The sequence below is a fragment of the Grammomys surdaster genome, unplaced genomic scaffold (assembly GCF_004785775.1).
Source record: "Grammomys surdaster isolate TR1022 unplaced genomic scaffold, NIH_TR_1.0 188, whole genome shotgun sequence".
Classification (NCBI taxonomy): Eukaryota; Metazoa; Chordata; class Mammalia; order Rodentia; family Muridae; genus Grammomys; species Grammomys surdaster.
The window spans coordinates 187,069-210,601 of NW_021604633.1; the positions used below are offsets into that span (position 1 = coordinate 187,069).

Below are 23,533 nucleotides of genomic sequence, written 5' to 3' on the forward strand. Positions count from 1 at the left end.
ATAGCTCAGCAAGAAAGGGCTTACCTGGAAGGTTCAAGGGCCAAGGATTCAGTCTCTAATACTACTAACTAAATAAAAAGTCTCCTTTCATTGCTTAAGAGTAAGGCAATGTATACATCTCCTGGGAAAGTAGAGTAGATTGAGGGGCTGGAGAGATGGCCCAGCAGCTAAGAGCATCTGTTTCTCTTGCAGAAGGTCCAGGTTCAGTTCCCAGCAGCAACATGGTGGTTCACAAACATCAGTTTTAGGGCATCTAATAGCCTCTTCTGGCCTCCAAGGGCCCCCTGACATGTACATGGTACATATAATATGTATTCATGCAAAACACCCAGACTCATAAAAATAAAATTAATCTTTAAAAAACAAAACGGGCTGGAGGGATGGCTCAGTGGTTAAGAGTACTGACTGCTCTTCTGGAGGTCCTGAGTTCAATTCCCACCAACCACATGGTGGCTCACAACCATCTATAATAGGGTCTGATGCCCCCTTCTGGTATATCTGAAGACAGCTACAGTGTACTTCCATACATTCAATAAATAAATAAATATTAAAAAACTCATATGTATTATGTGTGTGTGTATATATATTACATACATTGTAATAACATTTAATACTTTACTTTGTGACAGCTGACGCCATTAACAATGCTGCAGGCTTCGGTTTCAGAGGTTACGACAAGAATGGAGTGGCTCGCTGGGACTTAATTTCCAATTTGAGAATTCAGCAGATAGAGGTGAGTAAATGATGAAGATGTTAGTCCTGTGACAGCGTTAAGTGCCACAGTTTGCTTTCATAGGTTGTGGTGTGCTGCCCCGAGAGTGGAGCTAACGGGTGTTGACCGCAGACTTTAATAAAGAGTGTATTTGTGCTTAAGGAGGCTAGAGTCCATAAGGACGGAGTGAGGCCTCAGTGGATCCTAGGAGCTCACTTCACGCAAGCACAAAGCAGAGAGTGATCTAGAAATGATGAGTCTTTCAACCATGGAACCTACACGTGGTGACAGACTTTTTTCAACAAGGCACACCTCCCAAAACTCCCAGACTGCACAAGTCAGCTGGGAGCCACGTGTTCACATGCATGAGGCTATGCGGGACATTTGTCACACACCTGGACTGGTGTTTACTTTTATACAACAAATTAAAGATCAGCTGGCTCCGTGGCTGGTCAGGGTGTTGAGAACAACTGACTGAGCACTCGGGCATTAAACAGGGTGCTCACAGCACCCGCTTCAGGGCTCGCGGAGGGGATGGAGAGAAAGTGAAAGTCAAACAGCACGGAGGAGGACTATGAACTAATTCCCAAACTTTGTTGTCCCGTATTTACTGGTGGTGGGACACTCTAGCCCCTGAGGGTTCAGTGAATGACACTGGTGATTTACGGTCTTCAGGAAGCTTTAGAAAGTGCTGGAAAGTAGGTTCTGACCTGGAAGGTGCAGGCATCTAGTGCTTGTAACTCTATGGTCCGTCTGAGCGTAAGCTGCACAGGGAGGTGACCAGGTAGGCCCTGGAGGAAGAACATCCTGTGGGGGTGGGAAAGGACAAACAGTTCACAAGATGGCGTTCTAAGATGGTGGAGGTGAGGCTAGAGAAGCCAAGCCAAGCACAGAAATTCCCAGCGTCCACAGGGCAGCTCACCTTTTGGAACTCCAGTTCCATGGGTCTGGTGCCCTCCTCTGGCTTCTAGAGGCACTGCATGCACTTGATGCTCAGCCAGCAAAAACACTCATAAAATGAAAATAAGCAAAAACAGGGAAGGGGAGGGGAAAGGGATGTCTGCTGTAGTAGAGTAATGAAGGACTGTCATTTACAACCTTTGACTCTGTAGTGCCTTTCCGAGGAGCTTCCCAGCCCCCATGGAGAGACTTAGTTTGTCATATGTTTTTATGCTAATGCATAAAAAGGATATGGTTCTTCTATACCTTGAGAACCAGGTGTTATCTTCCTGTTATTGCCTTCGTGGGGATATGTGGCATGAGGACAGAGAAGCATTGGTTCCTTAAGGAGGACATTGTGAGCACTGCTAAACACCCCCAGGTGTCAACTGAGGTGGGGTCAGGAGCATCCGCGGGTATGGTTTCATTGACAGTTCTGCAGGAAGGTGGAGCACATAAGGTAGCTGACCCAGACCTAAGGGGCTGCAGCTGTGGAGACAGTAGGTAGAGGGGGGCCTGAGGAGACTTTGTTTAATTTTCTCTTAAAATGGGAAGATTAAGGGGCTGGAGAAAGAGTCAAGAACACTCACTGATCTTGTAGAAGACCTGAGTTCAGTTCCCAGCACCTATGTCAGGCAGCTCGAAACCACCTGTAACTTTAGAGGATCTGAAACTCTCCTGGGTCCCCTGTGGGTACTTGTGCACACACACACACACACACACACACACACACACAGAAGCTTGTATGTGCACATGCACATACACACACTACACACACACATACACACTCACAAAATAAAGATTCAAATGACTGACTAGAAGGAGTTTAAAGATGGAGAGACTCACTCTCTGAGGCCCTTGTGCATGTAGGAGAGAGACACAAGGTAGAGGAGAGGAGGCCACAGTAGGCCTGCATAATGACACTCCTGAGACGGAAGCAGATGTGATATGAGGCATGAGGTTTGGAGATGAAGACGTAGTGTACGGTGAGTTCTGTCTCGAGGTGGGTGGTGGGCTGTCTGTGGCTGGAGGCCAGGCCGCTTCCTCTGAGGACTCGGGAGAACTCTGAAGTATTTTAATCGCTGCTGATTACTTCTCTTTGATGCCCCACCCCCAATGTTGCATTGCAATAACTGTTTTCAAAATAGGGTCAGTTAGCATCAGGTAGATTGAGGGCCTAGTCACAGCTGAGAACCACGTATATATGAGAGGCCTGGCCTGTCAGAGTCATCATTCCGATGCTGCCAGTGGGGACGGTGGGTAGCATGCCAATCATAGAGTAGGCTTTTGAGAGGTAGATGGGTAGGAAGGAAAACTAAGAGACGAGCATCATGCACTGTGGAGTCTAAGATGCTGGAGAGGAGCTGGAGACATAGGTGCTCACAGGGATGGATCATGCACTTGGGGGTGGGTGGAGGGCTTGCTTGGATCCCACCATCACCATAACTGGATAAGAGGAGAGAAGACATTACACTGGATGACAGTAGACAAGTTGTAGCCTAGAGATAGACATACACACCCAGCAAACGCTAGATTTAACAAGAGACTTCCTCAGTGGGTTTATGGCCCGTTGCTTTCTGGAGGCAGTGTGGAGCTAGGGGCTCTTCAAGATCCAGAGTAGCAAAGCAGGGCTGAGAAGCAGGGCTGGGTGGACAGCCTTCACCTAGAAGGAGCCAGAGTGTGGGAAAGAAGAGGGTGAGGTGGCTGCGTACAGAGCAGATCACTGCAGGATTGTTCTGGGCTCTGTGAGGACCTCTGTATGTGTTGACCTGGGGGATCACAGCAATGCTCTGCTGCCTCCGATGTTCCTGGAGATATATGAACTTTCGTGGATGATGTTACTGTGTTAGAAGAACAGTGAGGAAGCAATGCTATGCCATCATTACCACATGATTTTTAGTTCTGATTTCTTAGTGCACTAAAGCATTATTATGTAGACTTAAAGCTCCATTATTTTCTTGGCCAAAGGAAACGGTCCCTTTGTTTTTCAGATGTCAACAAGTTTTAAGATGTTTCTCGATAATTGGAATATCCAGACAGCTCTCTGGCTCAAAAGGTAGGTTCCTTCGAGAGTCTCCCTTAGGCAAGCTTTGCCATAGGACTTAAGGTTGAGCTTGCCAACTTAACATTCTTCATTCATTGTTATTGTGTTGAATGACATGTGGTCTTAGTTTTTATCCAGGGTCTGCCATTAGCAACCACCAGTTAAGGCACTATTCCTCAAGTCAGAACTTCTTGGAATTGAGTCTCAAGCATCCCTATGCTGGTTCAGGCTCTGCTGATGTCTGGGCCTAGCCAGTATCCTCTGTAGCTCTTTTTATATGTTGGGATGGGACACCCACATGTAGAACCAGAAGACTCAGTCTCACTCCATAGTCAGGGCTCACAATATTCTTAAAATCATACCGGGAGGCTGGAGGGATGGTCCAGCAGTTAAGAGCAGTTTGCTGCTCATGCTGAGGACTTAAGTTCAACCCCCAGCATCCTCAAGATGGCTCACACTAATTCATAACTCTGGTTCCAGGGGGTCGGATATCCTTTTCTAACACTTCTAACAGAATATATATGCATGCAGGCAGGCAAAGACATTCATACACACAAAATAAAATAATTTGAAAAACAGTAACAGAAATCTTATAGCTGTCCCCTGGAGTGCAGATTCTGAAATCGCAACAACAGTCAGGGCATAGAGAGCTGAAGTCAGATGTGTCTCAGGATGTGTGAGGTAGGTGGGGTGGAATGGCACACTGGCCGGGTGCCTCGGCCTGAGATGAAGGGCTGGGAACAGGAGTCACATGAGCAGTGGCACTCAAGTGCACCGCTGAGACACACAGCATATGTTGTTGTTGTTGCCGCCAGCCTGCCTTCCCAGTGATTCTGTCTTCACTCATTGAATCTTATCTCCTGTGTTAGGAAAACTAGACTAAGTTTTATAGACTCCCTAAAACTGGAAGTGGTCATTTTAGTAATTACATATACCAGTAAAAAGATAGGAGCCAAGCTTACACATGCAAGTCTGACACGTAATGACTGAGCTGGTACCCAGGAGAAAGGCCATTTGTTTTTGTGTGTCCCTAACCCTGTCAGCCCAGAGAGGATCCTGTGGGTTTTGTGAACTTAGATTCACTCACTCCTCTTGGCTCTCCATGTTTTCTATGGTTTTTAGGGTGTGTTATGAACGAGCAACCTTCAGTCCAACAATCCAGACGTTCTTTCTCTCTGCCATTTGGCATGGGGTCTACCCAGGATACTATCTGACATTTCTAACAGGAGTGTTAATGACGTTAGCAGCTCGGGCTGTAAGTATCAACGTTTTTGTTTTATAATTCAGTGAGTGACTCTGTTTCTTTGGCTGTGATCAGCATCATCTGCCTAGTAGAAGTTAGGTGTTTTGACTGTTCTCCAGAAATGAGTGTTCACCCCAATGCTTGCCTCCATGCTGTTTACCAGGAGAAGCCATGCACCTGACATTCAGGAAGTGCTTAAAACACTCGATGTGTCTTCATGGCATTTTCTGAATGAGAGAGCTAACAAAGAGGATTAGAATGGGTAGGTCTCTGCTAAATGACTTGTTTCCTGTGAGATGTAACCTCGAGGCTTCTCTCAGTTCAGAGTAGAGTATGACCACTCCTAGAGAAGGGGCTGGGCCATTCCCAGTGGGAGACACTGTGGATTGTGGGTGTGGTACTGTTCTGTGGAGTGTTTGCTGGTGGGAACCTGGAACCATTTGGGGAAACAATTGACATTACTTCATAATATGGAGGAAGAAAGAAGGACAAGTCGATGTATCTGAAAGTCCCCTGGGGGAAGTAACATGTCCAAAAGTGTGTATTAACAATACACAGTAGTGGCTCATGGGTAAAGTAGCTTCGTTTAACAAACTAGCAGATAATCATTTTGAGAGTGTGTGAGGGAAATAACAAGAAATAGTCATACAGGGCTGTGCCTTCTGGTGGTTTATAGTCCAGGGGTGTAGCATGGATATATGTGTTCTGTATGTGTACCTGCATGTATGTCACAGGGCAGAGAGAATAGAATCCAGGGGCTTTATAGATAGCAGGTTTCAGGAGAGTTTAAAGATAAAAGTTCTTTTGGTTGGGTTGGTTAGAGATGAGCTTGTTAGGACAGGTTTTGTCTGTATGCTTTAAAAGACAAGAAGGTATTTCAATACCAACTGGAGTGTAATGGGGGCAAGATTGTATCTTAGGCTTGGGCATAACATTAGAAAAGTTCAAAGCCATAGTGTATTCAGGAAGTGCCAGGGAGATAGAGCTAAAGCAGAGAGTTCCTGTATATGTGAATAGCAGATCGTTCTGGATAGGAAGAAGGGAGGCAGGCAATAGCCAGAGCCTGAGCACCAGCCCAAAAGCCTGGCCCGTTCTCTCTGTTCATCAGGGAGTCAGGGTAGGTAGGACTTCTGTTTTCTCCGAGTGCCGAAGACTGTACGTAGGGCCTTGCGATGCTAGGTGAACACCCTAGCACTGAGCTATGTCCCAAGCCAGCTAGGACTTCTAAACATGGTGGAATGGTGCCCAGCCATGCGCAAGGAAATGGCTTGATTAGATAGAGTGGATCAGAAAGAATTAGGCAAGAGGCCCTAGGTGCCAGGATTTGGTTCTAGATTCTGAGAACCATAACCATTCACTACCATAGTTCTGAGGAACCCACATGGCACCATTGTTTTTTGTTTGGTTGTTTGGTTGGTTGGTTTTGTTTTTTGTTTTGTTTTGTTTTTCGTTTTTCAAGACAGGGTTTTTCTGTGTAGCCTTGGCTGTCCTGGAACTCACTCTGAGTTCAGGCTGGCCTCGAACTCAGAAATCTGCCTGCCTCTGCCTCCCAAGTGCTGGGATTAAAGGTGTGCACCACCACTGCCTGGCCATGGCATCTTTGTAACCAAGGCCGTGCTTCACCTGAGGAGATGTTAAGACGCACCAGACATAAAAGAAGAAAGAAAATGAGGTATATGGTAGAAATGGAAAATCTTGTTTGATTAATTTTTGCATTTCAAAACTGCAACATTTGGCTATTTTGAACTGTTTTGTAAAAAAAAAAACTGGGGATGTAGCTGAGTACACTTGCCTAGAATGCACAAGTCTCCAACCCTGCAACAGACAGACAGACAGACAGACAGACATAGCTTTTTGAAAGGAACTTCTCAGTTGCATCAGTAAGTGGTGTGTGGTCTGTGCACACTGATCAGAACTGAGTTCACAGGTCCTTCTGGTCTCCCACACACTTGGAGGCTGAGCAAGAGTACTGTGCCTCATTCTCTAGTGAGAGAAGAAATTGGGGATCACACAGTCTCTAATTTACCCAGCGCTAGCTATTTAGAGACCTCTTGTCAGTGTCCATTGCTAACTCTCTTAGGAAACTTTATTTTAAACAACTTCAAATCCACAGCAAAGCTGCAGACAGGTCCTCAAGGCCCTCTGTACAGTCCACAGTGTCTTGCTCTCTTCCCCCCACAATATGTGCACTGCTGACATTGGAACCTGCTTGCTCTGGTGGCAGTGGCAGTCCAATCTGAGGCAGCAGTGTGAGAGTGTCACTCTGCAGGCTTGAAGTCATTGCTGTCGCCAGTGTATTTTATATATAATGTCAATCTAAAGATGTAGCAATTTCTTGTGTCTTTATTTCCTTTCAGGTGAGAAATAACTTTAGGCATTATTTCGTTGAACCCCCTCAACTTAAGTTATTTTATGACATCATCACATGGGTGGCAACACAGCTAACCATAAGTTACACGGTTGTTCCTTTTGTGCTACTATCCATAAAGCCATCGTTCACGTTTTACAGGTATGTGGGACCCTTCAGCTGTCGGGACGAGTAGCCGTGTTATCAAAGGAAGGTCCTTGCTAACTGAATGGAACAATAGAAATAGAAAGATAGTGATACTCCAGCCTCAGTTCTGCCTTTGCGTATACTATCAATTGCTTCTTAATCCTCAACCAAGCCGTTCCAAGTCCCTTCATGGAGAAGCTCACCCCATTCAGCCCAAGCGTGGAAGTAGGGGAGCCTGCCCCATCTCAGGAGGACTTAGTGTAGCCTGAGTGTCCAGAACATGGGTACAAAAGGAATAGAAGAGTGCTTCACCAATTACTAATTACCTTGGTTTTCAGTCATAGACAAGGAAAGGGTTGGTCTTACTTGTTTCCTTCACATTCTCTTGCACTTGACCGGCCGCTGTGGTCCTCTGTATTTCAGAAGTTGGTGTCCTGAAGTCTGTGGTTTTCCTTACTCTTTCCTCCCTCTCCCTGCCCCACCATTGTTCACTTCTCCCATGTTAATGATATCATTGGAATTAGAAGCTTGGTCCTGTCCAGTTCTTCATTTCTGTGGGATTGGGAGACTTAGCACAAGAGTATGTGATCAAAGACTTAGACTCAAACATTAGAATTGTGCTTTCTGGGGGCTGGAGAGATGGCTCAGTGGTTAAGAGCACTGACTGCTCTTCCAGAGGTCCTGAGTTCAATTCCCAGCAACCACATGGTGGTTCACAACCATCTGTAATGGGATCTGATGACCTCATCTGGTGTGTCTGAAGACAGCTATAGAATACTCATATACATAAAATAAATCTTTTTTTTTTTAAAGAATCGAACTTTATATTCACATAGGAAAAGCAAATAATGGGTTAACACACCCATTTTAACAAAACTATTCATTTGGTGGGTAGACTGTTGGTTGGATTGTCTATTTTTTTCTTCAGCCACTTGAACTTTCAACCTTGGAATCAAGTTAAGTTGCTCCAGTCTCAGAGTCCAGACAGGGGCTGATTTTCTGGTGATTTGTTGGGTGTAACCTGTATCTGTGAAGTGACCATCATACAGTGTTGGTTCCCTACTGTCTCACGTTGTTTCAGTCTTGGTACCTGAGTCAGTGACTGTGGGTTTCAGAGGAGGACAAGCGATGACTGGACATGTCTTCATGTCCAGGGCTCTCTGGTGACCCCACATGTAATTTTGTGGCTAAGTTCAGATTGTTGCCTCTGTTAATAAGTGCCCTTTTACTTTGTCCTGTGTAGCCTCATGACCCTTACAAAACACTGGAATATATCTAGGCCTATATCCCAGGGGGGTTTGGGGAAGTTGTGCTGCAGTTCCCCACACCCCAGCCTACACTGGAGAAAACAGAAGAACAATGCCGTGGATAGCCCCATCTTCAGGGCCCTGGGTGGACCAGGGTCTGGCTGCTAACCATCTTCTCTTTTCTTTTAGCTCCTGGTATTACTGCCTTCATGTCTGTAGTATCTTAGTGATGCTGTTGCTGCCTGTGAAAAAGTCTCAGAGAAGAAAGAGCACACAGGAAAATGTTCAGCTCTCATGGGCCAAAAAGTTTGACGAAAGGGAAAATTCTCTGGGACAGAACAGTTTTTCCACGATGAATAATGTTTGCAATCAGAACCAAGACACTGGCTCAAGACACTCGTCACTAACGCAGTGACTGGGAGAGCACATGATGGCTGTTCCCCGTCTGTGAACAGAAGCCAGTCTTGACGCCTTTGCAGAGCCTCCTGTTTAAGGAAGAGGGACTAACTGGGTGGAATGGGACGGATAGGGGATTTTCTATATACTAGATTGGAAATGGAATGAAATAACCCCTCCCATGCCATGTTCCTGTGGGTCACGCCTTATACAAAATCTTCCCATATTTCAGTAGGGCGCTCTGACCTCAGCATCTGCCCTCAAGGTCATACGTGTACCCTGTTGCTGAATGTACACTGCGTATCCCAAGGCACTGAAGAGGTGGAAAAATAATCATGTCAATCCAGATGATTAACTTTTTCCAAATGAATGTCTTGCCTTAAATCTTCCGTTTTCTAAAATGTTGTTCCCGGATGGTATTTTCAAGTGTAATATCATGAGGAGACTCTTCCAATAGTTGTTATGGTGTGCTACAGAGAGGATTGAGGAGGAGTCTAAAACCAGATACTTAAGATTGTGGGTACTTTAAACATGCAATAAACATCTCAGTATTCGAAGGGTTTTCCTAAGGTATCTTAGAGGACTGTATGCATGGTGGAACTGTAAGCAGTCAGGGCTTAATCACAGGGAGCTTACTTTTCTGGGAGCTTAATGACCCGGTGTCTGTCAGGGCCCTTCCAGGAGGACTTTCTTAAACATAATTAAAGGTTGGCAATGTGATATTTTAGGCTTATTTTCTTAAGGAAAAAAAAAAACAATAATAAGAGGGAAGATAAGGGAAGCAGGCCAGAATGAGGAAAACACTGTGTGGCCTGAAGTCAGCAACAGAGGGCTTCTTCCCCCTTCTGTGTCCGAGAGCAGTGTGACTGTATGCGACACAGCAGCTTAATAGAGATAACACTGTGGACTTTTTGAAGAAATTTCTTGAGCATAAATTACATAGAGTTAGAGGGGGTTATAAGAATAACAGGGATAGATGATTTGAAGATTTTGAAAGAAATCTCTAGTAATTAAGGTTTTGTACGGTTCATCAGTTTCTTGCCCCTGTCCCTTTCATTGTTATTTGGGAAAGATTTAGGGAAAAGAAAACTTAGTTGATGAGTCAAAATGACTTTTTTTTTGAAAATTAATAAATTAGTTTCTTTAACTTCATGCATTAAAATTCTTCCATTAAACTCTTGTTAAAGTGGATGTTAGATTCTATTGAAACAAATCCGTGTTTTCCTCTTAGGGGGCCACTCTTGCCTTGAGTGACTGGGTTTATCTTTAACCGCACAGCAGTGTGGCATGGGCTACAACAGCTTAAGTATAGGGTGGGTTTGAGACCATGGAACTGAGCCTGAGATCTTAGAGAGAAAGACTGGGCCTTTGGGCCTCACTGTTACTTGACCATTTTTTTTTTTTTTTTTTTTTGGTGAAATTTGTTTTGGTTTTGCCTTAAATTTTCAAAGGAAATGCAAGTTGTCAGTCTATGATGAGTTTGGTTTTGTTGGGTTTTGTCACTAATACATTGTAAGTAAGGAAAGAAGCAGCAATGATGGTGGCAACCTAAAGATGTCAGAGGAAGAAGAAAGGTGCAGACGCTGGCCTGGTGTTCTAGGACCTGGGAGCCATACATAGCATGGCATATTTGCTTTTCTGAAGGCAGGTTGCATCTGATGAGGAAAAACTTTTCCTGGCCTCTGGAGTCCTCCCCATCCCCCCTCCCCGGGAAACGGCTAGTAAATACCCTTTCTTAATTTTCTTTCCCATGTATTGAAATCAAGCTAGCTGTAAAAGAGAAAGAAAAACGTATTTATGGAGAGTATCCGCCTCTAAATGTTTCTACGATTTCATGAACTTGGTGGAGAATCCAGTTACTGTTAAAGACAGCAATCAAGAAAGACAGCCCTGGGCGTTTCCTAAGTAAAGCCAGAGCAGCCTTAGAAGCTGCTGCAGGCTTGATCCATCTCTCCAGCCACTCACAAATGACCCCACTTATGTCTGCTATCCCAACACGCTTCGTTTCTAAGCTTATACATCAAGTCACTGTTGCCTGTTTCCTCGAAATGAATTTATAATCATAGTACTGTCATCCAAAGAACAAGACAGTTGGTCACTGTTCTCCTTCCCAGAGCACACACAGCATTCCAACTTGACTGATTGCCTTTTTCATTCTTCTACAGCTAGCTACTAGTTACATTCATGAGATCATTTTTAGATGGCTGTCTTCTAATTTGGAGACACAATCAGAATGCAATCTAAAATTAAATAAATCAAATTCTCATTTTTTCCCAAAAATACACATTCTATAAAATGACTGTCTAGTTGGGATACTGTAAAGACTATTTGTTTCTACTTAGGAGTTAAAACTAATGCTTGCACTACTGTTAATTCTGAAGGAGGTCATTATACTATGGTTACTGCATTTAACCAGCAGAATAGGGTTCACTGTGTGCTTATAGGATTTTCCTGTTTCTTGAGTATCTTAAAGTCATTCTGGAGATGGTCAATCTACATCATATTTATACTTCTGTCCAATTATATACTACTACTCAGGGAAAATAGAACAAAAAATATTCTTCCCTCAAATCTCATTTTCTTGAAACAGTAATTGTCAATTTGGCGTGTCTCAGCTCACAAGATTTTTGTTTGTTTGTTTTGGGCTTTTTTTTAATACACATTTTAATTGACGCTTGGAGTGACTGGAGAAGCTTGCTTAAGCTTTTAGAATACTCAGAGATGGAGAGAAGGTTCTCTAGGTATCAGATACCTGATTGCTGTGTCTTAGCACGCTGGTCCCTACAGTGGATAACACCCACACAGGGTATCTCCACACATACCACTTTGGAGGAAAACAGTTACAGTGGAGGTTTCTAGAAAGTGATGGTGATTTTGTGTACTTATACTTAGTGGCCTGGCCAGTCCTTCTGGCTCTTGCTTGGGGGAGCACCACCTCCTCCACCCCCACCCCAATCCTGTAGGGCAGAGGGAAGGGCAGGTTCACAAAGGGAACTGGTAACTGTAATGCTTTTTATTACTGGGGCTTGAGGTGGTGACATTTTATAAAATGGTTGTCTAGCAACAGGAGGAATACTCTTTAATCCATTAACTCAGAATGGGTAGCAACATGCCATTTCCTGGTTGCTTGCTTTAGTTTCTATTTCTGCTGGGTAAATCGGGAAAGAATTAAGTACTCCCCATAAATTGCTGATTTTACCAGACAGGGTTTACCACCATGTAACTCTACAGCAATTATTTAATTCAGAGAATTAGTCATTTTCTTTTTCTTAATTACAGAAAACAATTTAAAATCACCATCAAAACAATCATGAAGGTTTTACTTTTGAAGACTAGATTAGACAGTTAGGACAAAGGGTTTTCTTACTTGAAACCCATACCTCGGCAATGTTCAACTTGTGTCTTCATGAGCAGATCTAGAACATTGAACTTACTGTTTCCTTCTCAGTTGTTTGTATCAGCTTATTGACTCTAAGAGTTCCATGCTCTACATGACCCAAACATTCTTGAGAGAGTAGACATGTTTAGAATGATTGCTTCTGCTGTGTCCGCTGAGATTTGGATCAAATGTATTATATAAACCAGTATTGTGAAAGGTTTATCCAGGCATTAATAATCTACCCTGGCTGAAATTTAACACACCCAGTTTAACCTAGGTGCAGCATTCGGGCTTACACTGTGACTGTAACCTTAACCTGCCTAAGGACCGTACATTCCTGTTACATTCCACCAGTGGCATCTGAGGAATGGTTGGTCGGTTATCCGGTTACCATTGCCCTCGAGGCTAACTTTCTGCTTCTCACTGCCCTTGGAAAAGTGAGTTTGTATCAGGCTTCTAAATGCTGAAGGAAGAGATTTGCATTTTAAACAAAGCCACTGGGAACTCTCAAGTTTGGTGGATTAGAATGTGGCAGCTCTCTCCAGTGATTTTCTGTAACACCCTGTGGTCAGATCTATTGATAGTGATGCTCTTCGTGGAAGAAAATTGAAAATGAATTTTTCCACACTGATATTTTGTAGGAATGCTCTTATAATCAACGACTAAGCTGCTTTTTGAGGCTCTTGTACAGAGGATGCAGCCAATTTACATTTTAATTAGTAGGCTGCTTAATAATGTTTTATATGTTTTCAGATAATAATTTATTTTAATAGGTTTTTAACACAATGCAAACTCCAGTGAAGAACTGACAAGAAGCTCCATAGGTCATTGATTGGGGAAAATTTTGTCAAACAGAACCTAATGACCCATTTCTATGCCAGCTAATTTGTCTTGCCTTTAAAACTGGTGGTAACTCTTAATGCCATTTTTATAAAGCAAGGGACAGCCTGTCTGTTCTATAAATAACCCTTCAAAGATCCTGTACAACCACTGTCTGAAAGCTATCCAGTGACACGAAGCCACCTCCAGCTGTGTTTTCTTACATGTTGCTTCTGTTGCCAGCAATGGAATATAATATAAAGCCAGAAGTTATGGAGCAAGGGAAGTAAAATGACTAAGCAGTTTATGGGGAGCTTGTCTGGAATGGAAGAGTGGGGGTTGCCCGCTGCTTAAGTTGCTGTTCCCTGCACATGCTCTATCTCGGGAAAACTTCTTTGACAGATCAGTTTGTTAATTATTTTCTCTGTTCTTTCATGGGGGAAGGACACAGGTAGAACGTTTGGTAAACTTTTAAAATATGTCTCTGTCCCCATTTTAAATGTCTTTGGTTCTGTACACACCCATCTGTCACTGAAGTCCATTTGCTGCTGACTTAATCACACACAGAAAGGACGCCTGTGTTGAATGGAGATACAGTCTTGTCTGTCTTTTGTCAGCTTTATGTACGCGAAGGTGCCTCCACACCAGAAGGGGCATCACATGAGGCAACAGGAATGCCAGGGACACGGATTCCTGGGATGTGAAGGCCCCATCATGTTAAGATGAAGGTGCCTGGCTACATACCCGCCTTCCCTTTCAGCTGAACACTAGTGGCCTGACCTGAGGGGAGCGTCAGCTCCCAGAGCCAGTGCTTACAGTGTTTCCGTTTGCCTTCCCAGGTGGAGGACATCCTGTGGTGGGCTATGCTTTTTTTGTTCTTTTAATTCGAAGATTTTTTTTTTTTTTTACAAAGTGGTCTTTTTCAACCAATCCACAATTCAGCTGTCATTGTATGGTGAGTTGAAACCACACTGTATCAGATCAGACAAGCTGTGACATGATGCGTAACCATTTTTCCTACTCCGAGTCTTCAGAGCTGCACAGTGACTTATTGCTGGCTTTTAAAGGTGTTTTTAACTTATGTGTGATTTTTTTTCTTCTTATTTCTGTGTCTTTAAAGGGATTAAACAGTAGTTTAAAAGAACCTATGTATGTGTTTGCTTATTTCTGAGGTTAAATGCAGTCTGTGACTGGATGAGCCCAGTGCCCAGTCCCATGAGCGTGTTCTTTTTATCATTGAGTCTTCAATAACTTAAACATTATTTCACTCTACTTTTTATTATCCTGAGGGAGAGGTGGGTGTGCCATGGTGCTTGTATGGCCAGAAGACAATATAGAGTCTGTTTTCTTCCATTAAGTGGATTATGGCCATTGATCTCAGGTCTCAAGGCTTGCATGGCAAGCCCCTTCCCCTCGTCGAGCCATCTCACTGGCTCTTAAAGGTTAAAAACACTGCTATATGTACTTTGGGAGGTAACTAACCCTAGAGTAAAACATGAAAGTTGGTCCATGGATCCGTAGCTTACAACAGACTTAGTAGTAAAGAAGGCATCAGGTTTCTGAGCTTGAAAGGGAGAGCTGGCTTAATAGTCCTGTAGTTGGCTCTTTCTTACTACTCATGTCCTGACTTGGGTTTTGCTTTTGAGTTGTGCTAAGCTCTCCCTGAATATGCAGTTTCTTCATCATAGTGGCCTACAGGCCCTTCTATGTGTTCTTGAGGTCTTTTCTTTGTTCTGCTGTGAAGAACTCTTGGGACACACACACACACACACGTTTAATGTTTTGCTTGCATGTCTGCACCACATGCACGTCTGGTGGCACAGGGGCTAGAAGGCAGCATTGGAGTCCACGCAACTAGAGTTACAGATGGTGGACTGCCATGTGGGTGCTAGGAATCAAACCCAGATCTTCTTGAAGAGTAAAAGCCTTTGCTTTTAATTGCTGAGCCATCTTGCCAGCCCTGTTACAGTAACTTTTATTGTTGACTTGAGAAGCTAGGTTGACCATACGAAGAAATCTAGACATTGTGTTTCATCTGTGGAACACCTGAGAGTAGCAGTGCCCCACCCCCATGCCCATTTAGTTACTTCCCAAAGTGCATATGGCAGTGTCTTTAACAGCAATGCTTCAAGTTGGGTTAAGAGTAAAAGGTAATTTGTTTACGGAATTGCTGATCAAATGCCGGGTAAAGGGGAACAAATTGCTTCCCTTGCCTTAGATGAGCTACTGCATTGTGAGCGAAGACTTACAGCCCCGTCCCCAGCACAAAGTGCCTGTGCAAGACAGGAAGGAAGCAGAGCTGGGGGAGTGAGTACTAAGGGGAGGCCTTTGCTCTGCTGGGCTTGGATGCTGGGATAAGTGCCCAGCTGGAGAAAGAAAGGAAAGCTAGGTCAAGGAGTCTACAGTGTGTTAGCCACGGTAGAAGAGGAGCAGCAGGGGCCGAGAAGGTTTATTCTGCCAGCAATGTGCTGACCTATTTAGCAGTAACTTTTCCCCCAGTTAGACAGGAATAGTGGGGAAATTGTTTAGCTGTTGTTTAGAAGCAGCAGGTATAGAGTACAGCCTGCAGGTATAGAGCACAGTCTGGGGCTGCCTACTCAGTGTGAACTGGTGTTCCTACTTTAACAGAGGATTGACCTTTTCCTCCAGGTCTAGGGATGAGATGCAGGGCCTTGTACATGCTAGGCCAGTGCCTACCACTGCTCTGAGCTCTGCACTCCAGGATCACTTTTCAAAAAAGGATGAGGCACAGAAGGCCAGCACACTTTCCTGTGATGATTAATCTTTCTTTGTCTGCCTATCTGGACTTAAAACCACCTACCTACAGGCACACCTCTGGCCATGTCTGCCAGGAAGACACACTCTGACGTGGGCAGTGCCATCCCCTGGGCTGGCATTCCGGAGTAAAGGAGAAAGTGAGCTGAGCATCAATGTCTACCTTGTGCCTTTCCACGGCAGAGGCAGTGTGACCGCCACTCCCTGCTGTGGCCTGCCTCCCTGCTGGGATAGACCTTGCCCTCAAACCATAAGCATCATAAACCATCCTCAAATTGCTTTTAGTGGGGTCTTTTTTTTTTTTTTAATCATAGAAATGAGAAGAGGAACAAACTGCCTCTCTAGTTCTCTTCCCTCCTCAGAAGCTCAGTGTCAGTATGAGCCTCTGGGTAAGCTTTTCGTTTGTGAGTTTCACAAATGTGTGACTTTTAAAAACAATTTTATTGCTTCCAGCCTTCCTAGATTTAGTGAACCTAAACCATGCATTGTGCTAGTTCAATCTGCTTGGTGGTGGAGCCAATATCAGCTTCAGTTTTTAGTTATTTTATTTATTTTTCATTTTTTATTTTTTTTCGAGACAGGGTTTCTCTGTGTAGCCCTGGCTGTCCTGGAACTCACTCTGTAGATCAGGCTGGCCTCGAACTCAGAAATCTGCCTGCCTCTGCCTCCCAAGTGCTGGGATTAAAGGTGTGTACTACCACCACCTGGCCGGCTTCAGTTTTTAAAGTCATGAAATACTGCATTTTCTTTATTGGTAAAATCTTCTACTCTATACTGTAAATGTAACTTTTATTTGCCTGGTGTAATTGTTGTCTCCAAGGCTTGCTCTCTCAGTCTGCTAACCTGGGCCTAGTGCTGGGCTCAAACTCCTCTCCAAGTTGACTGATTGAATCTGCATTCTCTCATGGCCTTTGACTGAATCGTTCTGCTTGGCCTCAAACTAACTCTGGCAATCTGTTCTAATCTTCTGGCTTCTTCTCATTCTCTGGCTTCTTCTCTTTTCAATCTGTCTCTTTAAAACTCTCCTTGTAAAACTGCTGCCTCTCTCTGCCCAGCTCTCTTAAATTGCCTCTCCTTCCTGTCTCTTCTTGAGAGTTGGGCACATCCTATCTCTGACTCATTCTGTCAAATCTTTCTCAGATTCATCACTATGTCTGCCCCTCAATTAGAAGTCACTTTCAAACATAGCTGCTTCCTTCCACTAACTAGTTTTACCTAGAACTTGCTCTGTTCTAGGCTGGCCTTGAACTCAGAGATCTTTTGCCTCCTGGGATTAAAGACTACCATGCCTGGATCTAAATTTAGCAGGGTGTAATCTTGCCACAGGGTCATTACTCCTTTAATTCAATTTAATATCCTTGAACACAGGATTCAGCTCCATTTCACTTCCTGGTGCCCCTTTAAATCTCGAACCATATATTTTATATTTTTTCTTTCTCGGCTTGCTATGATTGTTTAAAGTGCTCTTCATGAGACTTAACCAGAGAATAACGTGTATGATGGGTGTTTCTGAGACTTCCTTCGTCAATGCAATTAATCTGAGTCTCTTCACCTTCGCCTCAGGCAGACTCTTCAGACAAGGGCAAAAAGCAGCCGCATTCTTCACCAAAATATCACAAAAACTGTTCTAGGCCACATATTAAAATTCTCCACCGAAACCTCTTAGGCCAGGTCCACACAATTCTGATCACTCTCAGTAACAAAGTCTTCCGTATTCCTACTAGGATTGCCTATTGAGCCCCACTTAAAGCATTCCACTGCTTTCCAAATCCAAAGTCCCAAACAAAAGCATGGCCAGGCCTATCACAGCAATTCCCCAGTCTCTGGTACTAACTTCTGTCTTAGGGTTTTACTGCTGTGAACAGACACCATGACCAAGGAAACTCTTAAAAGGACAACATTTAATTGGGGCTGACTTCCAGGCTCAGAGGTTCAATCCATTATAATTAAGTCAGGAAGCATGGCAGCATCCAGGCAGGCATGGTGCAGGAAGAGCTGAGAGTTCTACATCTTCATCTGAAGGCTGCTAGCAGAATACTGACTTCTAGGCAGCTAGAATGAGCGTCTTATAGCCCACACCCACAATGACACACCTACTTCAACAGGGCCATACCTACTGCAACAAGGACATATCTTCTAATAGTGCCAGTCCCTGGGCTGATCATATACAAACCATCACAGCTTCTCTTGCTTTATCAATGAAATATGATCTTAATTTCTTGAGCTCCTGTAGCAAAGTGCTAAGGTGATATCTGCATGTCTACGTGGGTTGCTCTTCCTTCTCAGTGCACACAGGCTCACCTTGTAGCATCTCACACAGGGTGGGGCATGTATCCCTCTTGCTCTGCTCCTTTTCCATCACACCAAATTCCCTGAGAGGTGTCCTCTGCCCAGAGAACTCTTTGTCATCAGGATACAGTGTCCTCTCTCTGGGTACCATGCTCATTAGTCCTGTGTGTGTATACTGACCCCGTGGTGTAATTGCTAAAGCACATATTTATAAATTGAACAATGAAAAAGATATTACTAACAAAGGAGGAAGTTTAGATGTAAAAGGAGATCCAGCTGAATTTATGAACATGACATGATACTTTAGTCAGACTAACTAGAACCAAGATCCTTCCACTTCCTAGGGCTTCTGTTACTAGTGACTACCTGTAGTTGCTCTATGGATATAATTCCCAAAGTTTCTATATTTCATGATGTAGAGTCAAGTTTAGTTCAAATTGCTTATTGAAGGCCATGTTTAAGCATTGGAGACTGGTTGAAAGACTTAAATTTCTGGGTTTGACACAAACAGAATTACCTAGAAAAATGATTATCATTGTGTGTCTGCTAAATTGACAGAATCTGTGTTTTTTGATGCAAAGAGATTCCACAGTTACACAAAACAACGAAGTTTCATGAGTTCTAGTTTGTCTTTAGTATGTCGACAACAGAGACTGAAGGCATAGGTAGACAAAATTACCTGTTCCCTACCCAGACCCTCCTATTATGAACTATTTTGTTAGTTGCTGCCTCCCTTTCCATTTATACTGGCTTTGACCTGGGGAACAAAATACATTCAAGTAAACAAAACAAAACAAAATACCCAACACCCTACCAGTGGTAGCCAATGCATTTCTTTCTGGTCTTTGTTATTGATGATCAAGATGAATTTCCCAAAACAATTCTGAAAATTCATTTTAAGCAACACATTTTATACTTCCTTTTATTTATATTGACTTAAAAGGACACCAATGAAGAGAGAAGAAATAAAGGATGGAGTGATATCAGATTAAATAAACCATGTGCTCCCTGACCTTTACTCGCTTCTCAGAGGAACAGGGTTAGGGAAGTTGGTGTGTGGACTGGAAAGCAGGAAGGGACGGTGTGATGGTTTGTATATGCTCGGTCCAGGGAGTGGCACTATTAGAAGGTGTGGCCTTGTTGGAGTAGGTGTCTCACTGTGGGTGTGGGCTATAAGACCCTCATTCTAGCTGCCTGGAAGTCAGTATTCTGCTAGCAGCCTTCCTGCCTGGATGCTGCTATGTTCCCAGTTTGATTATAATGGACTGAACCTCTGAACCTGTAAGCCAGCCCCAAGTAAATGTTGTCTTTTATAAGACTCACATTGGTCATGGTGCCTGTTCACAGCAGTAAAACCCTAACTAAGACAGGCGGGAAGCATGTTTGCCTCTCATATCACTGGACATAATTTCATGAAAGTAATTTTCTTTGGTAGATCATCAGGACTTGTACAGAATGAATTAAACCTTTTGTTCACTCTTAGGCAGAATAATAAAGTAGATCGTGAGAAAATTCAGGATATATCTAATACAAGGGAACTGCTGGGTGACTGTCACCTGACTTTCTGAGTCAGTAGCACTGAGAAACTCGGGACAGCACACACAGGCTCCTGACATTTGGTTCCATCAGGAGTTTGGCTCTGCGAGCCACTGCATGTTTAGTGTTTTGGGTTTCTAATGCAATACCTTTTGGTGAGAATTCCCTTCTAAAAGGCTGAGGAGGCCCAACTTGTTGGCTATTCCACAGAAGTTTTGCATGGAGCCACATGTCACTACAGTTCTGTTTGCTGGATTTTAGCACACTGTCCTCAAAAGACAACAGCCATTCCCATCCTCATCAGAGCAGCTGTGACCCATAAGGGAGTCTCGAAATCAGGCCTGGTGACAGGCAAGGTTATCAGACGGTCACCTGAGATCTTAGCCATTCCCTCCGGCACCTTCTTGCCAGGAGAATTTTGCTCTGCCCCAGATGCATGTAGTCTTGGGAGGTGACGGAGTGTGCCGAGTGAGGAAGGTTAACGGAGCCAGGGACTCTATCTCTGCAGCTATGGGGAAATCATCATTTGTGCTGGGTTGAGACTTCTCAGTGTTGCGGCTGTTTGGGGTCCCACACGCCTCCTATAAGTAGGTATTATTGGAATCCAGGGTGCAGAGGAGGGGAGGAAGGTAGGGGGTGGGGCATGCTTGGAGGAAGTGAGTGGGTCATTGTACTAGCTAGTTTTGTGTGTCAACTCGACACAAGCTGGAGTTATCACAGAGAAAGGAGCCTCTGCTGAAGAAATGCCTCCATGAGATCCAGCTGTAAGGCATTTTTTCAATTTGTGATCAAGTGGGGAGAGTCCCTTGTGGGTGGTGCCATCCCTAGGCTGGTAGTCCTGGGGTCTATAAGAAAACAAACTGAGCAAGCCATAGGAAGCAAGACAACATGAAAGTGTAAGCTGAATAAACCCTTTCCTCCCCAACTTGCTTCTTGGTCATGATGTTTTCTGCAGGAATACAAACCCTGTCTAAGACAGTCACCCAGGGTGTGTCTCTCTCTCTCTCTCTCTCTCTCTATATATATATATATATATATAAAAAAAAAAAATATATATATATTATATTTTTTTTTTTTACCCTGGTCTTTTCCTGTATTCCTTTCTCTCCCTTCACCACATGTTCATAGTATCATGATGTTCTACCTAAACTATGAGGTGAGTCTCCACAGACTGCTAATCCCATAAAAGTTATGAGTCTAAATAAATCCTCCCTGTCTTAAGTGGGTTGTGTCAGATGTCTTATCACAGTGACACAAAAGTAACTTAAACAGTAGCATTTATCACTCATTAAGGCAAACACCCCCAGAGCATCTCTGTATTAGTATCTTTTCTTCCTGCTGTGACAAAGTCTCTGACAGTGGCAACAGGGAAAGAAGGAAGGGTTTACTTCAGCTTCCTGTTGGAGGGTAGAGTTCATGGCAGCAGGGAAGCTGGGGCTTGAAGCAGCCGGGCCATGTCCATCAGCAGCCAGGAAGCAAGGTGTGAGAGATGCTGGTGTTCAGGTCACTTGGCATGGGAATCCAGCCCAAGAACGATGCAACCCATGCCTAGGGCAGGGCTCCCCAGCTCAACTCAATCCAGAAACTTCCTCATAGACATGCTCAGGGATTGTCTCCTGGGTGACTCTAGATCCTGTTGATAGTTAATGTTAACTGCTCTCATCTCCAGTACCACTCTTCTTTTCAACATTGTTCAGTATATGAGTTGGTCAATAAAGTTTATGCTTCATCTCTCTGAGTAAGAAGCCAGAGAATCCCAAGTGGCAATAGAAGAGAAGCTTCTATTTTTCTATGAGTTTGCCAAATTCTTTGTAACTAATACATATTCATCTTATTTTACTTTTTAAAAACACTTAATTTTCTAACTTGTCTGGGGTGGGGGAAGCGGGTGGTGTAGGTACCACAAGAGAGAGGAAATCAGATACCCTGAGTTGAATTTATAGGCAGCCATTACCCACCTATGTGGGTGCTGGGATCCAAACTCTGATTCTCTGCAAGAGCAAGTGCTCGGAGCCATCTCTCCAGCTGTATGCATTTACTTTATAATCACAGAAGAGTAACACTGTAGCTGAGGCTGGCCTTTTAAATTGATAGCAATCCTCCTGCCTCAGTCTCCTCTAAGCAATGGAATTATGAGTATGATCTATCATACCAGCCAAGAACCATTTCAGAGCAACATAGTGTATATAAAACATGTTGGAAAATACGCTAGACAATGAAACTGAAGCCACAGAGACAGATGAGACTGCAGAAATCATCGGGCCAGAGTGCTGATGTAATGGGAAAAAGACCCAAGGGCGATTAAATTACAGCTTTGATGACGAGCATGGCGAGGCGTGGAAAGGTAATGCCTATTTTTCCTTCTACGTAAAAACACATGACAAGAAGGTAAGCCAGACTCTCAAAGCCGATGATTCAGAGTCTTGAGTTGTTGAGTGATTCCAGAGCAAAACCCATAGGGTGTGTTTCTTGGAAAGATCTAGGCAGGCTACACGAACCAGAGAAGGACCAAAGAACAGGGGAAGAGGCATGTCTTCGAGACAAAACTGAGGAGGAAACATTAGTTCTACAGTAGTTCGGTTGCAAGATGGGTATGAGGGTCCATAGCGTGGAAGGAACCAGGGGCTGGCAAATACTTGTTATCAAGATGGAACTTTTCCCTGAGTCAGAGTAACCTTTCACAGAGGCAGGGGGTGATGGATAGAAGCTTGTAGATTAACCCTGTTTCACCCAGGACTGCCCTGCAAATACTGCCTCCTCATCTCTCCCAACCCCACAACATTTTGAGTGCTTTTAAAATTCACTTTTATACAACGTTATCTAGTCATTCTTAAATCATTAAAAAATTCATTTTATTGCAGACATGTCTGAGCCCTATAATTAAAAAAAGAAAAAGGTCTGAGAGTTTTACCCCAACTCCCGTTCAGACCTGCCTGGCCCAGGGCAGGGCAGGGGCTGGCTTTAGGATTGTTGGAATGTGTCCCTAGCCTCCCTTGCCTCCCCTCATCAAGCCCATCCTGCATCCTGGTACCTCTTTTTTTTTTCCTATCCATCTCAATTTTTTTTATTGAATATTTTCTTTATTTACATTTCAAATGTTATCTCTTTTCCCAGTCTCCCCCTCTGAATCCCCTTATCCCATCCTCCCTCCCCTGCTTCTATGAGAGTGTTCCCCACCCCCCCCACCCACTCTTGCCTCCCTGCCCTCGACTTCCCCTACACTGAGGCATCGAGTCTTCAGAGGACCAAGGGCCTCTCCTCACCTTGATGCCCAACAAGGCCATCCACTGCTACATATGCAGCTGGAGCCATGGGTCCCTCTATGTGTACTCCTTCATCCTGGTACTTTAACCTCCAGTTCCTAACCAGAGTGCTTTCCAGAACAGCCCAAGGGAAGGATGATGTGCTCACTGACTGTCTGCAAGAATTCTGTTTCAACGAGGGGAGGAAAGGTAGGTCCCTGGAGCAGGGCTTGTGTCTGAGACTGAGATCTGCCTTGCCAAGTTCTTCATGGAGAATCCCCAGTGTGACTCTGCAGGGCCTGGATGCCCCTAAGTTGGGGACTCAGCACTTTGCTCTTCTGCCTACCTCATTAGTGCTGTGTTTCCAGGGTCCCCAAAGACAGACAGTGGATTGTGCTTGCCCCTCATTCTGGTTCCC

At 44.0% G+C, this 23,533-nt stretch overlaps 1 protein-coding gene across 2 annotated transcripts in view; it reads left to right on the forward strand.

The window, feature by feature from the left end:
• The window catches only part of Mboat2 (membrane bound O-acyltransferase domain containing 2), a 130,419-nt gene extending 120,164 nt beyond the window's left edge, over window positions 1–10,255 (forward strand). Inside the window, exons 9-13 of one of the 2 annotated variants that reach the window (XM_028768852.1) lie at window positions 630–733; window positions 3,643–3,707; window positions 4,818–4,950; window positions 7,296–7,447; window positions 8,869–10,255. In XM_028768852.1, coding sequence (XP_028624685.1) covers window positions 630–733; window positions 3,643–3,707; window positions 4,818–4,950; window positions 7,296–7,447; window positions 8,869–9,094 — 680 coding nt within the window. In that variant the 3' untranslated portion in view covers window positions 9,095–10,255. The remainder of the gene's footprint in view (window positions 1–629; window positions 734–3,642; window positions 3,708–4,817; window positions 4,951–7,295; window positions 7,448–8,868) is intronic. The other variant, XM_028768853.1, reaches the window with a different exon arrangement.
• Window positions 10,256–23,533: the final 13,278 nt, after the last annotated feature.